The sequence below is a fragment of the Rousettus aegyptiacus genome, unplaced genomic scaffold, assembly GCF_014176215.1.
Source record: "Rousettus aegyptiacus isolate mRouAeg1 unplaced genomic scaffold, mRouAeg1.p scaffold_m13_p_1, whole genome shotgun sequence".
NCBI lineage: Eukaryota > Metazoa > Chordata > Mammalia > Chiroptera > Pteropodidae > Rousettus > Rousettus aegyptiacus.
In genome coordinates this window covers 158,387,463-158,401,416 of record NW_023416284.1, presented here as the reverse complement: position 1 = coordinate 158,401,416, position 13,954 = coordinate 158,387,463, and the positions used below count along the sequence as shown (strand labels likewise).

Genomic DNA, 13,954 nt, shown 5'->3' with positions numbered 1-13,954 from the left:
GATTTCTGGAACAGGACGACGAACAGCGCCGGATACGCTTTCGCTTCCTCCCTCCCCACGAGCAGTGGCGGGCAGCCGGGCCCGGGCAGCGAACAAAGGCGGCGCGGGGCGCGCGGCCGGGGCTGGCGCGCGTCTCTCCGGCAGGAGGCGGCGGCGCCGCGCCCGAGCCCGCATTCCTTAAGCGCCCAGAGCCCGCGGGGCGACGTCATCCCCGGCTCCGCCCCCGTCCCTCCCCGAGCAAAGTAACTCTTGACTAACAGGAGCAGCCTCCGCTGAGCCATGGAGAGCTGCCGCCGCGGCCGGCGGGAGACGCAGGCGACGCTGGCGCCCCAGAGGTAGTTTGGCGACCACAAAGAAGGAAAAAGTGCGGGCAGGCGGCTGTGGACTTCCCGCTCTCACCCCGCGAGGCCGGGCCGGCATCTCTAGTCGTGGATTTCGCTGCGATCGCCCCGGCAGCTCTTTGCAAAGCTGCTTGAAACTTCTCCCAAAGTCGACATGGATACAGCGACGGCGGTGCTGCCTGCTTTTTTGGCGCTCTTGCTTCTTTCCCCTTGGCCCCTTCTGGGGTCGGCCCAAGGCCAGTTCTCCGCAGGTGAGTGGCCCAGACAACCACCTCTGGCCCCAGGCTCGCAAGGGGGTAGAGTGGCTACTCTTCCAGGGCGGGGGACAAGGATTTGGGGGAGCTTTCGCGGCCCTGGGGTGAGGGGCAGGGCAGAGGGAGAGAGAGATGTCCCCAGAGTTTGTGCCAGGTGGACCGTGGGGCCCCGGTCTGGGCGTCGCTCGGCGCAGGTAACTTTTGTCTTAGCGACCCATTGTTCCTCTATGAGGTTCGCGCTGGGCGCAGGCTGGCCAGGTTGTGCAGGAGTGTATGAGACATTGCTTTTCTTGGGAAACTGGTAGCCTCGGCGTCCAGCGCGGGCAGCACGGCGCTGGAAAAGAGAGAAAGAAAAAGTAGTTACGACTCCGGGGACGGCTACTCAGTTGCTCGTAGTGCAGGCTTGTTGCTGTCTGCCACTAGAGTGTTCAAAAAAAAATTTTTTTTAATTTGATTTTTTCCCCCCCGGGAAGCCATTGTCAGAAACGTTGAGACTCCAAGGCACTGACCTCGGCGCGCTTTGCCAGGTGCTTTTTGTCCCGGGAATAACCTCCCCTACTATTGTTTAACTACTTCCCCGTCCCTCCCTCAGCCTCTTTCTCCTCCGCCAGCGTTGAGCTGCTCCTGGCTTTGCCCTGTGGGTTAGGGCACTGAGTGGAGTGGGTTCCGTATGTGCATTTCATGTTTTGAAATATGATCCAAAGGCTCCACACCGAACGGTCCTGTGCAGCGAGGGCTGAGAACCGGGTCCGGGAAGCCTGCCCACCGGTGTGGTAGCCTGTTCTTCGGGCTGAGCCACCGCAAAGCTGGCGCGGCTACTCCCGGAGCCGGCCTGGGTGGTGGGGGCTGCAAACGGCTGCTGTCCGCCACGAGGACCCAAAGGAGGGACGTGGAGTGGTCTGGCATTTTAGCCCTTCGGGTTGTGGGTAAAGCCACTTAGAGAAGTCTGTGTAACCCCATCTCCCGGTCCTGTCCTGTGTTCCTTTCTAGTTTTGTTATCCTTCCCGTTGGTTGCTTCTTTCGTTCTCTCCTCTGGGGGCTCTGAAGTTTCACCAGGTGGACGCTGGGGAGCGGGCTCCCGGGCGCTTGCTTGTCTCGCGCAGATCCTGACAACTTTTCTGGCCAATCCACCCAGCTCAGCTTGGCTGGCGAGCGCTTCTGCTGCTTTGGTTTCGCGGCGCAGGCGGAGACACAGAGGTGGCCAAGGGGTGCTGGAGAAGACGGGGAGACCGGAGAAGTGACAGCCGCGCTCCTGGCTGAGGCTGCAGGACGCGGAGCACGAACTTACTTTGCACATATTAGTTTCTCTGGTTGTTTTGGCTGCCTGGTTTCCGGGAAATAAATTCAAATTACTGTGATCGGGAGTAATGTTTATTTCACTTCAGTCTTCTCTGACCTCTTTAGAACTCTATAGAAGGAGTTAGACAACAGATTCAGGTGGCAACATGCGTTGTGCACTCAGTCAGATGATGAAATGCAGCGTGTAGAGGAAAAGCTATGTATATCAGTGATGTATGCCAAGGAAAACGGTTCTATGTAGTGAATGATCCGATAGCTTAATTTAATTATTTCCGGAGTAAGCATTATTGCATGCATCTCTGACATATCATGCCCATTAGTATTGAAATCGTGCTTGACATAGGTCATATGCAGGCAAGTTGGAGTGGATATTGATTTTTGCAGTGTTTATTACTGCACGGAGAGCCTACGCTTGAAAAAGCATGTAGTTTGTTAATCGGAAGTTTCAATTCTACCAGTTGCATCATTAAACTTACATGTATTCAGGAGTTGCAGCTATTAATGTTTTGACAACTGATAGACATTTTCAGCAGTAGAGAAACTTTTCTTTTTTCCTTTTCAAATGTTATTTACCCTTTAATGAGCAAGTAAATATTCAGTTTCCTCCAGCAGAATGTGCAGATGAGCTTTCCTTATCCCTGGAGTTCAGATATCTCTAATGAACAATTGTGTTCTTAGATATCCAGCCACTAAAATGCCTGGCTTTTCTTTAGTGACAAGGCAAAACATTTGACTTTATGATATATTTAAGTCAAAGAATGCAATCCTAATATGCAGTACTCCCAAGACTGTATCTCAAAATTTTGCCATTCAGGATTTACATATATGTGCAGAAATGAATGCCTTTTATTCCCATAGTTTAAAGTCAGGTTGTAGATCCGCCTTTATAGATTAAACGTTTGTTTCGTAAAAACTTCCATTTGCTGGCTGTCTTAAGTCATTTGATATTCTACTGCCATCAGATTTTTTGGCAGTCAGATTTGTTGCAAAGATATAGATTCAGAGCTTGAGGGTGCATTCTTTGTTACTGTTTGTTTGTTTGTTTTTTCTTAAATTCTTTAAGTGATGAACTTTTCTTTTGAGAAATATAAATTTAAAAAGTGCTTTAAAGTCTAAAACATGTTAAGAATTTTAAAATAATCTCTGAATAAGTCTTTTAAATCATACTCATTTAGGACAATTTACCACTTTTAGATCTTATCATGTATTTGGTGGAGTAAGCGTCAAAGTTTTGTTGGATCTTTGATATATGTACTCATCTAGTCTGGTTTGTTGAAACCCTAGATTTAAGAATATTTTCATCATTGTGACTTTTGTCTTAGCTTTTGTAGTTGAAGTGTAAAAATGTTGCATAGGGAGCCTCTTTCAAACCAGATTTCCTATAAATATCAACTTAAATTTATATTCTTTAAGTTTAATCTCTCACTTAAAATTACACCAGTGTCATGGTATGCCTGGGGAAACTGAGGTATAGATGTACAAAGATGCACTGAAGTTTAATCACTGAATTGTAGAGCTATCATCTCTTCATATAATGTAAAAAAAAAAAAATTTCTGTACTAGGATTTGGCTGACAAAACAGATAAGGCTTGGAAATGAAACTTTCTCATCTGTAAAATGGGGATAATAATACCTGTCCTGACCTTTCCACGTGGTTTTGATGTGGATCCTATAAAATAATTTATGTGAACTGGCACTGTAAATTGTAAAGCATTAGGAAGCCATCTGGGATGTAATCATCATACATTAAGGTAGCTAAGTTCCTTGGCTTCAGTCTTTACTTGCTCCTGCACCCTCTCCTAGTGAGTGCAGGCTGTTTAAGATTGTATGTGTGTTTCACATGGTTAGTCATTTATTTAATCATTATTAAACATAAACATCCTAGATTGGCCATACCATGATTATGTCAGCACAATGAGAGAAATTCTCCTTTAATTTTTATACTTACCTCATGTAAATCTTTACTTGAACTAAACCTGTGCGAGTCACTATTAATATTCCTTTTAAAGTATTCTGACTGTAGAAGAAATATATTTTAAGTTGGTTTCTTAGCTGTTCAACTATTGCTGATTGTTCAGCTCTTTCATCTCAGAGTGGAGAAAAATACGCAGCCTTTTAGATGCAGTCTTATCAATGACCTAGAGAGGGACTATTGTCTCTCTAGTATGATGTGAGCCTGGAAGTGCCTTGAATTTAGTTTCTGGCATGTCACACTGTAACAGTGCATCCTTGATTCCTTAGGACCTTGCAACTTATCTAAGCAATGCCACTTTCCTAGTGTCTGACTTTTTGATGTCTCTGTATGTGAAGTTAATTACTTTTACACTTGTTACCTGCTAGGACATTGCATCAGAGACAGCTTGCTTTAAGATTTGCCTTTTAATTTTCCGGTTTAGATTGGCCAAAATCCCTTGGTTCCTCAATTCATTGAAGCTCCAAATTCTAATCACTAATAATAGGTAACCGGATGTTTCTAGGACTGGTTTTTCTCTCATTAGGGTTCTTATATCTGACTGTTGAGTTTCCTAGATTGCAGGATGTCGGTTTGTGTCTGGCCTACCCAGACGAGAAGAGTCAAGTCTGGCTGCTCTTGGACTTTGGCATATGTGCTGCTGACAGCTCTTCTCTTTGTATTCATAAATGTGAATTTGAAAAATAAATCAAGCCCTTTGCTGCTGTGCCCCTCTCCCACACTCCTTCCCTACAAAGCCCCACATGCACACACACAAAATCATAGCCTTTTTGTTTTCAACAAATACCTTTCTATGCTGGACATGTTCTTAAAAACTAGAAATATGACTCATCCACTATCCAGAGCAAACCAACCTTCCCACCAAATCTCCCACCAAATCTCAGTTCTAGCCATGAGGGTTTACTACTGGCTTTTATGGCCTTTTAAAAAATGTAATTCATGTAATATGATCTTGTGTAGAGAAGCCATATTGTTGCCTTCTAATATCTTTGAAATGTGCAGTCTCCTAGGTCTGCTGGAGGTGTGGTATATAAACAGTGTAGACCACGCTTCTCAGAGGCATGGGAAATGCTGTCCTCATCTGTCCTATGCTGTTTGCATTTCCCCCTGCCTGCTCATCTTGCAGGGCAGGAAGAGGAATTCTGGAAGACAGAGAGCAGGAAACATCAAGAGAGTTTACAGATTGTTCTTAAAGAAAAAACAAAGAACACTGGGAGAGTGTGTGTGTGCCTGCGTGTGAGTGTGTGTGTTTGATCTTTAATTTTCAAAAGGGAGGGAACCCTATTTTTAACTTGTTTATTGGAATCATCCTTTGTCTTTGTCCAAATATTCATTTTTTAAAATTTCCCTCGTGTATTAATCTTAGACTGTACCTTTTGATCATATGTATCTGGTTTGTGTTTCTTTATCAAAGTATTTCTCTTTGCCTAAAAAGGTTATAATTGTTTTTTCATCAAAACTCATGCTGTTTGTCATAGCTATCCAGTCATGATGTGTCTTAAACTGATATTTGATGACAAAGTAAGTACATCAATCAGACTTTTTTTTTTCAATTGAAGACAGAAACAAACTTGTAAACCTATGAAGTAATCTTTTAATGTCACAAAAGATTTGTGCTTATATATCTCTGAATGGAAGAGAAACTTTAAGTTCATTTTTGTAAGTAGGGATACAATTTTGAGTACCATATTGCCTGATATTTTGAGATAAGTTACACACAGCTCTGCTTTGGAAAACTTAAAAAAATATGTGTGTTTGAATGTCTGCTATCAGTGTGAACTCTGGGGGTAGATAGTTTACAAACTTTGAGCTCCATCTTAGTGGAAATGTATTTCATGAAAAATATTCTTAAGGAAACAGAGTTTCACATAAAATGTTTTTTTTTTTTAGTTCCATGAAGATTTTTTAATTTGTGTGTGTGTGTGTGTGTGTGTGTGTGTGAGAGAGAGAGAGAGAGAGAGAGAGAGAGAGAGAGAGAAAGAGAGATGTTTACTTTCTTGTAGTATTCTTGTGGAAATTCGTTTGATTTGTAGTTAATATTCCAATAATAAGACTAAATTTACATAATTAAAACACTAATTTTTGTGAGGCGTATCAGATTGTTGGGATTCTGGGAAAACCTTGTGCCTGGGATGTAAGGGTCTCATTGATCCTGTTGTGGAACCTTGCCATTTCCCCACTTAACTCTGGCTGAGTTTTTTGGCATTCTCCTCTGTGTGTCGATAATCCATAAAAATTACAAGTGGCTTATTTTGTCGCTTACAATTGTTTTAGGAACAATTTAAGTAGTCTTTAATGAAATAATCCATGTTTCCACTTTATAAGATTGTAGAGCTCTGTTAATAAAAATGATGAACAGTGTAGTGCTGGCTGAATCCTACAGGTATCATTCTAGAGATTATTTTAATAAGAGGAACTCAGAAATAAAGCCAAATAAAATAGTGTCTAGTTGAGTTTATTGTTTGCATTAGTTTTGTTAGGAAAGCTGAAACATGTAGATATGTATTTACATATACACACAGATACACACACACACACATATCCACACATCTTAATAATGATAAAACTTCATTGTCCAAAGGTTCAGGTTATAAGGACGTTAAGGAAGGACATTTAGCAATGGAGTCAAATCCCTATACTTTTTCTTGGAAAGAAGATTGAAAATAGATAATCATTTTCTTTATTTCATAGATGAAGAAACTGAAATGGAAAATAAATTAATTATATAATATACAAGATATTGTACTGTATTATATACTTTTAATGAGAACATAATATATTTTTCTCTAAATTGGTCGCTATTTATATAAAGCCTTCCCAATGCAGCATAGTCCTTAACCAGCTGATTGTAGGCTGATTCTCCAAACTCTGTCCAGGTCAGCAGCTAACCAGCTACAGAAATACCCCAATCCTTATTGGATGGTGAGGTTACTTAACAGATGCAAAAGTGGCAGGCTGGTCACAGCTCCTTGATGTGAGATGTGATTCGCTTTAGGTAAGTCCTCAAATTCAGAGTAGAGAGAAAGCCTGTCTGTTGCCCTCACTGACCATCTAGAGGGTTATTGCCCGATTACTTCATGGTCGTTGGATCTCTCAGTTGCAAGATGCCCTAGAATTTCGCTACTTGAATTGCGGTCCATAGACCAGCAGCATCAGTATCACTTGGAAACTTGTGATAATCTTGTGATTTCCTATCAGAGCCCACTCCAAACCTACTGATTCAGAATCTGCATTTTAACAAAGTTTCCAGGTGATTTGCTTGAACATTTAATTTTGAGAAACACTACTCTAGGACAAAAAAAGCTCAGCTTGAAAATAATTGCCACATGCAATTCACTGTAGAATTGTAAGAGTATTGTGAAAGGATTAATTACAACATGAAACAAATTTCCCTGGAATTATATTTCTGATCAATATTTACTTAATTATAATTTAACACCGCAAACACAAAACAGTGATACCATACAGTTTTTTGTTTTTTTGTTTTTTTTAAGAATACTCAATTTTGAAAGAAATATTTTTACAAGAAAAATAAGGCTAAACAGTTTTGGTTATAAATGTGTTACATAAGAATATTTAAATGTAAGCGTATTAGCTGAAGAACCAACATGATATGTACCATTTTTACTTAGCATATTGCTATGTTGATACAGGAAATAGCATTTTCTCTGACATTACTAGTAGCAGCAGTTTCTCGTTTTATATTTATTTCTCTTTTTCTTCTAAGGGTAACTTAAGGATCTTTGTAATAAGGAGCTCATTTATAGGATAGGCGAATATAGTGAATGGGAGTTAGGTAGAATACATTAAATATCACTGGTGCTCTTTTTACTATCTTTTGTACTCATATTTAGGAACAGATTCTTGTCAGTTCTCTCAAGAGAAAAATTATGATGTAATAGACAGTGCACACTATTCATGTCAAAACACAATTTTACTTGCATTTTATAGCTTGCTTTAGCTTTCTTTTAGAAAATGAATTTTCCCAGAAGACCTAATTGCCTTCTTATTAATGAGCCTGTAAGTGTGTTTTGTTATCCATTTACTATTCTAAATGTGTCTGCTTTTGCTGGCTGTTTCAACAGTGAAGTCTCTGATTAAATCACGGCTGCTGTATTTTTGCCGTTCACTAGCGATTCAGAAAACCCTGGCGTAATGACGGTTATGACAGAGATTAATAAAACACAAGAAGTATAAATTAATGTTAACCCATAGAGTCAGTTCTACTGTGATATCAGGAGGTTGGGATAATGCAGAGCAGAATTCCCTACGTGTTTGATACTGTAATCGAAAGTCTGCTTAATCTGTATTGTTTGAAATACAAAATCAGTGGTTCTGGGTTAATAAATAAATTACAAATCAATGATTTCCACACTTACCTAATTTTTAACACTCGTGTTTAACTAATGAGGTTTCACTGTAGACAGATCAGTGTTAGAGGAGAAGTTAGTGATGGAGAGAAACTCTGAAAGGTACTTCCATGCATCTTCCAGAGCTTTAGAGTTTGAAGGCTTTGACAGTTTTTCTAATTTTATTTCAAATTCTAGACCTCGCCTTTTGTACTAGTTGTACTTTTATTATTGTCAGCAATAATTAGGCTAATTTATTCTGTTACACATTGGGGAGAGATATCCCTGAAGCAATTGCAAAAACAACAATAGAATCTGCCATTTACCGGCTGCCTTTGACCCACCAGCCCTTATGATCAATGCTTTACATAATTTTAAATTCTCGTGATAATCTTTAGTATTGAAATCATCTTCATTTTGCAGCTGAAGCCAAGAGAGGTTAAGTAATAACTTGCCTTAGGTGACAGACAGTGTGTGAAGAACTAGTAGAGCCAAGATTCATTATTGAATATATACCCATCAGACATTTTTCGGGGGTAGCATATTGTTCAGAAAATGCAACCAGACTGGTTGCAACAAAAAGGGAGTTTATTCTCTCACCCAACCGACAGCTCAGGTGGAATCTGACTTAGGAGTTCACATAATTCCTTTGGTATATGATGTCTCTTTGTCCGCCCAACTTAGCTAGCTCTGGGGTGCTGTAGGAGTTTGTTTTTAGGCCTGATGTTTAGAGATGAGGTAGCTTTGACAGTTTTCAAGTGACAGCACCCCACGTTCTAGTCCATTAGGAAAATGTGAATGTATATGCTGATTGCACATGAAAAAGCCCTTGAGGTTCACTCTGATTGAATGCAATGAATCATGTGTCCACCTCTGAATCGGAGGCTCTCACTGAGGGAAAGTAAGTGCGGTGATTTGATTGACTTATTTTTTAGGATTCTGGGTTCAACTCTTGGTCCCCCTCCATGTCACGTGACTGATGGGGGGACTGTGGAACAAACCATCAGTTGTCAACAGATAAGGGATTGGGTTTTGGAAAGGCAACCAAATTAGAGTCTGATTGTTCAAGTTGGAATTAAGTAAGGTGTGAGCAGTAAAAGCAAAGAAAGAGGGGAGAGCTACTTGTGTGTGTATTAATAGCCCTTCTGAGAAGAAGAAAGGTGGTGGTGGGGAAAAGACAGTTGGATCCGATGGTTGGTTCCCTGCTCTGGGCCGCTAGGAGGTAATATCAGGAAGACATGGTGGTCTAAACCTTAGTCCCCATGGAGGAGAGGGTAGGAAAGGAAGAGGAAAAGGCAAATTGGACAGGGCAGGTTTGTGTGCATTGCATATCAGCTGTTCATAATTTAGGGAGCCCCCTCCCCTTTAAGCCCTACTTCAAAACATAAATTTTATTATTTTTATTATTCAGTTTTCTTTGCCATAATATATAATAAGTCCAACATTAAAATTTGACAGAACTTTGAGTGCCGAGAGGGGCCTTATAAAACACAAGAAGTATGAGTTATAATTGATATTCTTTCATTTGATATAACTTGCCCAAAGTCATACACCTTGGAAGAATTTGAGGTCAAACTCAATATTTCAATTTATATATATCACTGTTACAACATATACATTGTTTTGTTTAATGGTAATTTACAGAGATAATTATTTATGGTTTTCTTGAATTATTTTGATTTGTGTTCTGAAGTTCTAAAACAATGTTTTCAAATGCCAGCCTGACCTATTCAGGCACCCTACCCTACAAGATTTATTTGTATATATGTGCACGAATAGGTGTTTGCATAAATGCATTTATTTTTAATAGAAGCCAACGCTGTGATAAATGATGCTAATTGACACAGAGAAATAAAGCCTAGTAACTAACTCTTCACTTTGGAAACTAGTTTTGAAACGAACACTCAGGAGGTGATGGCGAACTTGTTTATAATTTTGATCTTCTCACCTTGGCGGACTAACTTGATAGTGTGTCTGAACAACATGGGATATTCAAAACAGTGGCTGTAAGAAGGTGCTGAATAATGAATAAAATGTAGAGAAATAGCAGCTGTTGTTCCAGCTTCCCTTCTCACAATGAGAAATTTATCGGGCCTGTGTTAGATACCCATCTATGCTTCACCGAGTTTGACTGAGGACTAGGGCCCCTCATGTGGCTGTGCCAGTTTAGACCAGGATTTCCAGGGTTGCTAATGGCCCATCTCTGGCCAGAGCACCTGGCCTGGCACATAGGGGAAGACAGTGGTCATGGGGGAAGGCTTATGGACATCAATCAGCATTGCTTCTATTACTGGAGGTTTATTATTACTGACCTTTGCCTATTATCTTTAAAAAATTAATGAATTATTATTTTCTTTCCTGTGTATTGCCTACTTTCTCTTTGACTTTTTTTTTTTTTTTGAAACTTTGTATTATATTCTTGTCAGGTGTGATAACTGACTCCTGAATGATGAAATTTGTCTAATTGGTCTAATATCCTGAAAGGTTGAAGCAGAGTACTATCCAGTGTTGATTCATCATTGCTTCTTTATATTAACTACGTTAAATTCTTAGGAAATGTATGCAATGAAGGGATTGACAGCAACCTGTTTCAGAGAGAGCAAAAGGCTTCTTTGGAGATCTATGTATGAAATCATTTTAGTGCACAAGAACATTGGGCTTGCTGTGAGACTGTACCAGTCTTAGCTTTGTCATGTTCTAGCTCTGCCATTTGGAGGTAATTCCTTTCTGCTTAATCCTTAATTTCCTTATCACTAAAATGATACTATTAAAATGACAGCGATTTTAGTATCTTTTTTAATTACTTAGTAGGACATCTTTAAAGGTAAAATGAGTAATATATGTGAAAGTACTTTTTAAAAGTAATTGTAAACTATCACAAAAATGTAAATTATTTTTGTTGGGAATATAAATTTTGATAATTATTGTTGAAGGCACAGTATATGCTGAGGTATGGAAATTAAAACGATAAATAGATGCTTTGTATATTTGTACATCTAAGTTATACTGCATATCCAAGTTTACACATCTGAGTTTTTTGGGAAAGTGGTGTGATAAAGATGAGTCAGTAAGGTTCTTGTGAGCATTGAATAGTTTTCTTATATATCATAAAATGTGGCTCCCCACATTCATCTTCACATATGTGTATTTTCTCTATATATGTAAGTCAATTTTACTCTGATGCTTGCTACAAAATAGTTTTGTATTTTAACTAGTTATGTTAACAAAATGATTAGAAAATTTGGTTAGAAAATATTTTCACCAAAACATTTTAAACACACGTTTTAAGGACTGTGATCATATATGGCCAGTTGTGTGTGTAGTTTTTCTTTTTGAAATATTGTCATGAAGACATTAAAAAAAATGCTCTTGCTATTTGAGCCGATTAGCTTACTTAGTGAGAGCATGATTCTGGTTTTATCTCTGTTTATTCTTCCATTCCACATATCTTTGAGTTTCTAATATGTCATTGCTGTGTCAGGTTCTGGGTATTCTGGCAAGAAAGCCGAGTATTGTCCCTTTGGTTTGGGAGCACATGTGACTTTATGATTATAGAGGGAGTAGTGATCATTGCATAGCTCCACATCTAGTGATTGATAGGTGAACTGTGGCTGTTTTTAACTGACCATACCTCTGTGACATGATAAGTCTCAAAGCCCAGTCTGTCTCTTGGAATTTACTGGTTTCTCCACTTTAGAACTTGCCTTTGTTAATACAGTGCATTAGTAGTCTTTCTGTATCCTTGAGTCTACACACAAAAAGCCTAAGCCTACCAAAAAAGAATTAACACAAAATTCCACCAAATGGAATTTCCCCAAAGTTGAGTCATTGTTAATATAAACAAGTCGGGCAGAGAGCACGTTTGTTTTCTGGAAGCTCACAGTCACTTTCCCTCTGGAAACAGGATCAGGAAGGTCGAGGGGGGCCCTCTTCATGGAGGACAGTGTTCATGTGCATTCACTACGTGGACATTCGTATGCAGAGCCCCTGGTTGTTCTGCCGCAGAGTCCAATTTGCTGTGACCTACAGATGCTTATCTACTGCCACTGCTGCCCTGATTCTCATCAGCCTTCTCTCTGCTGCTTTAGTAGAGTGTGTTGTCCAGAGTAGTGGGCAGCTATTACAGAGAGAGGCCAGAGGCCAGCCAAGAGACTAGAAGCCAGAAATCAGGGCAGACTGTGACCCACCCCAGAACTGCCCCTGCACCTGCATATCAGAAGCAGAGTAAATTCTATTCCTGGTGCTTTGGTCATTCATTCTGAGGAGGCAACACTATTGTCATTTAAATATACCCATTACCTCACCAGAAATTAGAGATTTTGAATGTCTGTATTCAAAGAGACCCATGTGACTTGCGGTGTGTGAATTAAGGAGAAAAGTTAATTCGGGAGATGTATAAATAGTAAGCAAAATCAAAAGCAGAAATTTAGAAAACTCTTTTATATTAGTCAAGTCACTAATGTGCTGTGTCCATTTTATCTTTAAGCAAGGAACACATAGAATATATAGCATAATTTTAAAATCACAGACTTTGGAACCTGACTGCCTGAGTGTGAATGCTTATTCTAACATTTTCTTGCTTCATGATCTAACCACTTTCCTTTAGTTTCCACAGTTGTAAAGTGGAATGATTTAAGTACTTATCCCAGATATTTGTTTTGAGGAATACTGAAAGAAGTGTTTAAAACAGTGCTTGGCACACTTTATTCATTCAGTTTTAGGTAGGCTGGAGAAGGTGCAACATTTTGGGTATCAACAAACCTACTTATCCCCTGGAGAGATTTAATCTCAGCTGAATTATGAAAACTCTAATTTGGGAATAAGATTAAAATGGAAATTGACCAGAAAGTTGAGGAGTGTGATCTATATTCTGTTAAGTGTCCATCCCAGTGAGACTAATGTCCCGTCTAGGAGCTGTACTCGGATTTCAAAATGACAACATTAGAATTAAGCAGCAGATAAGAGAGGATTTCTTGGCTCCTAAAAAATGTTGTTTTCCCAGAGATTACATATAGAATGAGAAAAGGATATCCTCACTGTCATGTTTGCATTTGACACATGCTAAGTAAATGCGTTACTGGTATTTGGACCATCATTTACCTATGAATTCTAGATAACGTTTTTGTTTTCTTTTTCGAAGCTTTCTGTTGATATTTAATCTTCTTTAGCCAAGGTAGTTTCTTTAGCTAAGGTCGCTTCAAATACATTTAAACCCCAAGCCACTGTCAACAGGATAAAGCCATTTCGGTCTTGTGCTGTGGAGCTTAGGGTTGGCTAAACTTTTGACAACTCAGCTCACTTGCAGAATTGCTCTTTGCCCGTCAATCAGTGCAGTGGAAAGCCTCGATAAACTCCAACAACGATTTCATGTTCGATTCAAGTGTCAGATTTCCAGTACTCTTTCCCCTTCTTACTGTATCTCCTCTAGCTGTAATCGAACAATCTTCTACTTTCCGTGTGTTATACTTATGACTATTTGCTCTCCAGGTATAATTAAAAATTCCTGTCACCTTTCTTATCAGAGCTCTTTGCCCTGTAGGTTTGAATCTCGATAAAATAAATGCTCATAATATGTAATTTACCATAATAATTCAGTTTTGTATCCTGAATGGATGCTCCTACTAATATAGGTGTTTGTGATTGTGGTGGCAGCAGGTGTCTTCCTAAGCTCTTCTTCACTTCGTTAATGTAAGCAACGTCCCAACCTGTAGAGAACTTTTACAAGAGTTTATTTGAGCC

At 39.7% G+C, this 13,954-nt stretch overlaps 1 protein-coding gene across 9 annotated transcripts in view; it reads left to right on the top strand.

The window, feature by feature from the left end:
- The first annotated feature begins 236 nt into the window (after nt 1-236).
- Nucleotides 237-13,954, top strand: part of PTPRK (protein tyrosine phosphatase receptor type K) — a 474,269-nt gene continuing 460,551 nt past the window's right edge. For 3 of the 9 annotated variants that reach the window (XM_016157105.2, XM_016157109.2, XM_016157107.2), the window contains exon 1: nt 253-592. In XM_016157105.2, the coding sequence (XP_016012591.1) occupies nt 496-592 (97 nt within the window). In that variant the 5' untranslated portion in view covers nt 253-495. Of the gene's footprint in view, nt 593-13,954 lie in introns of all 9 variants that reach the window. The other 6 variants (XM_036221605.1, XM_016157106.2, XM_036221606.1 and 3 more) reach the window with 4 other exon arrangements.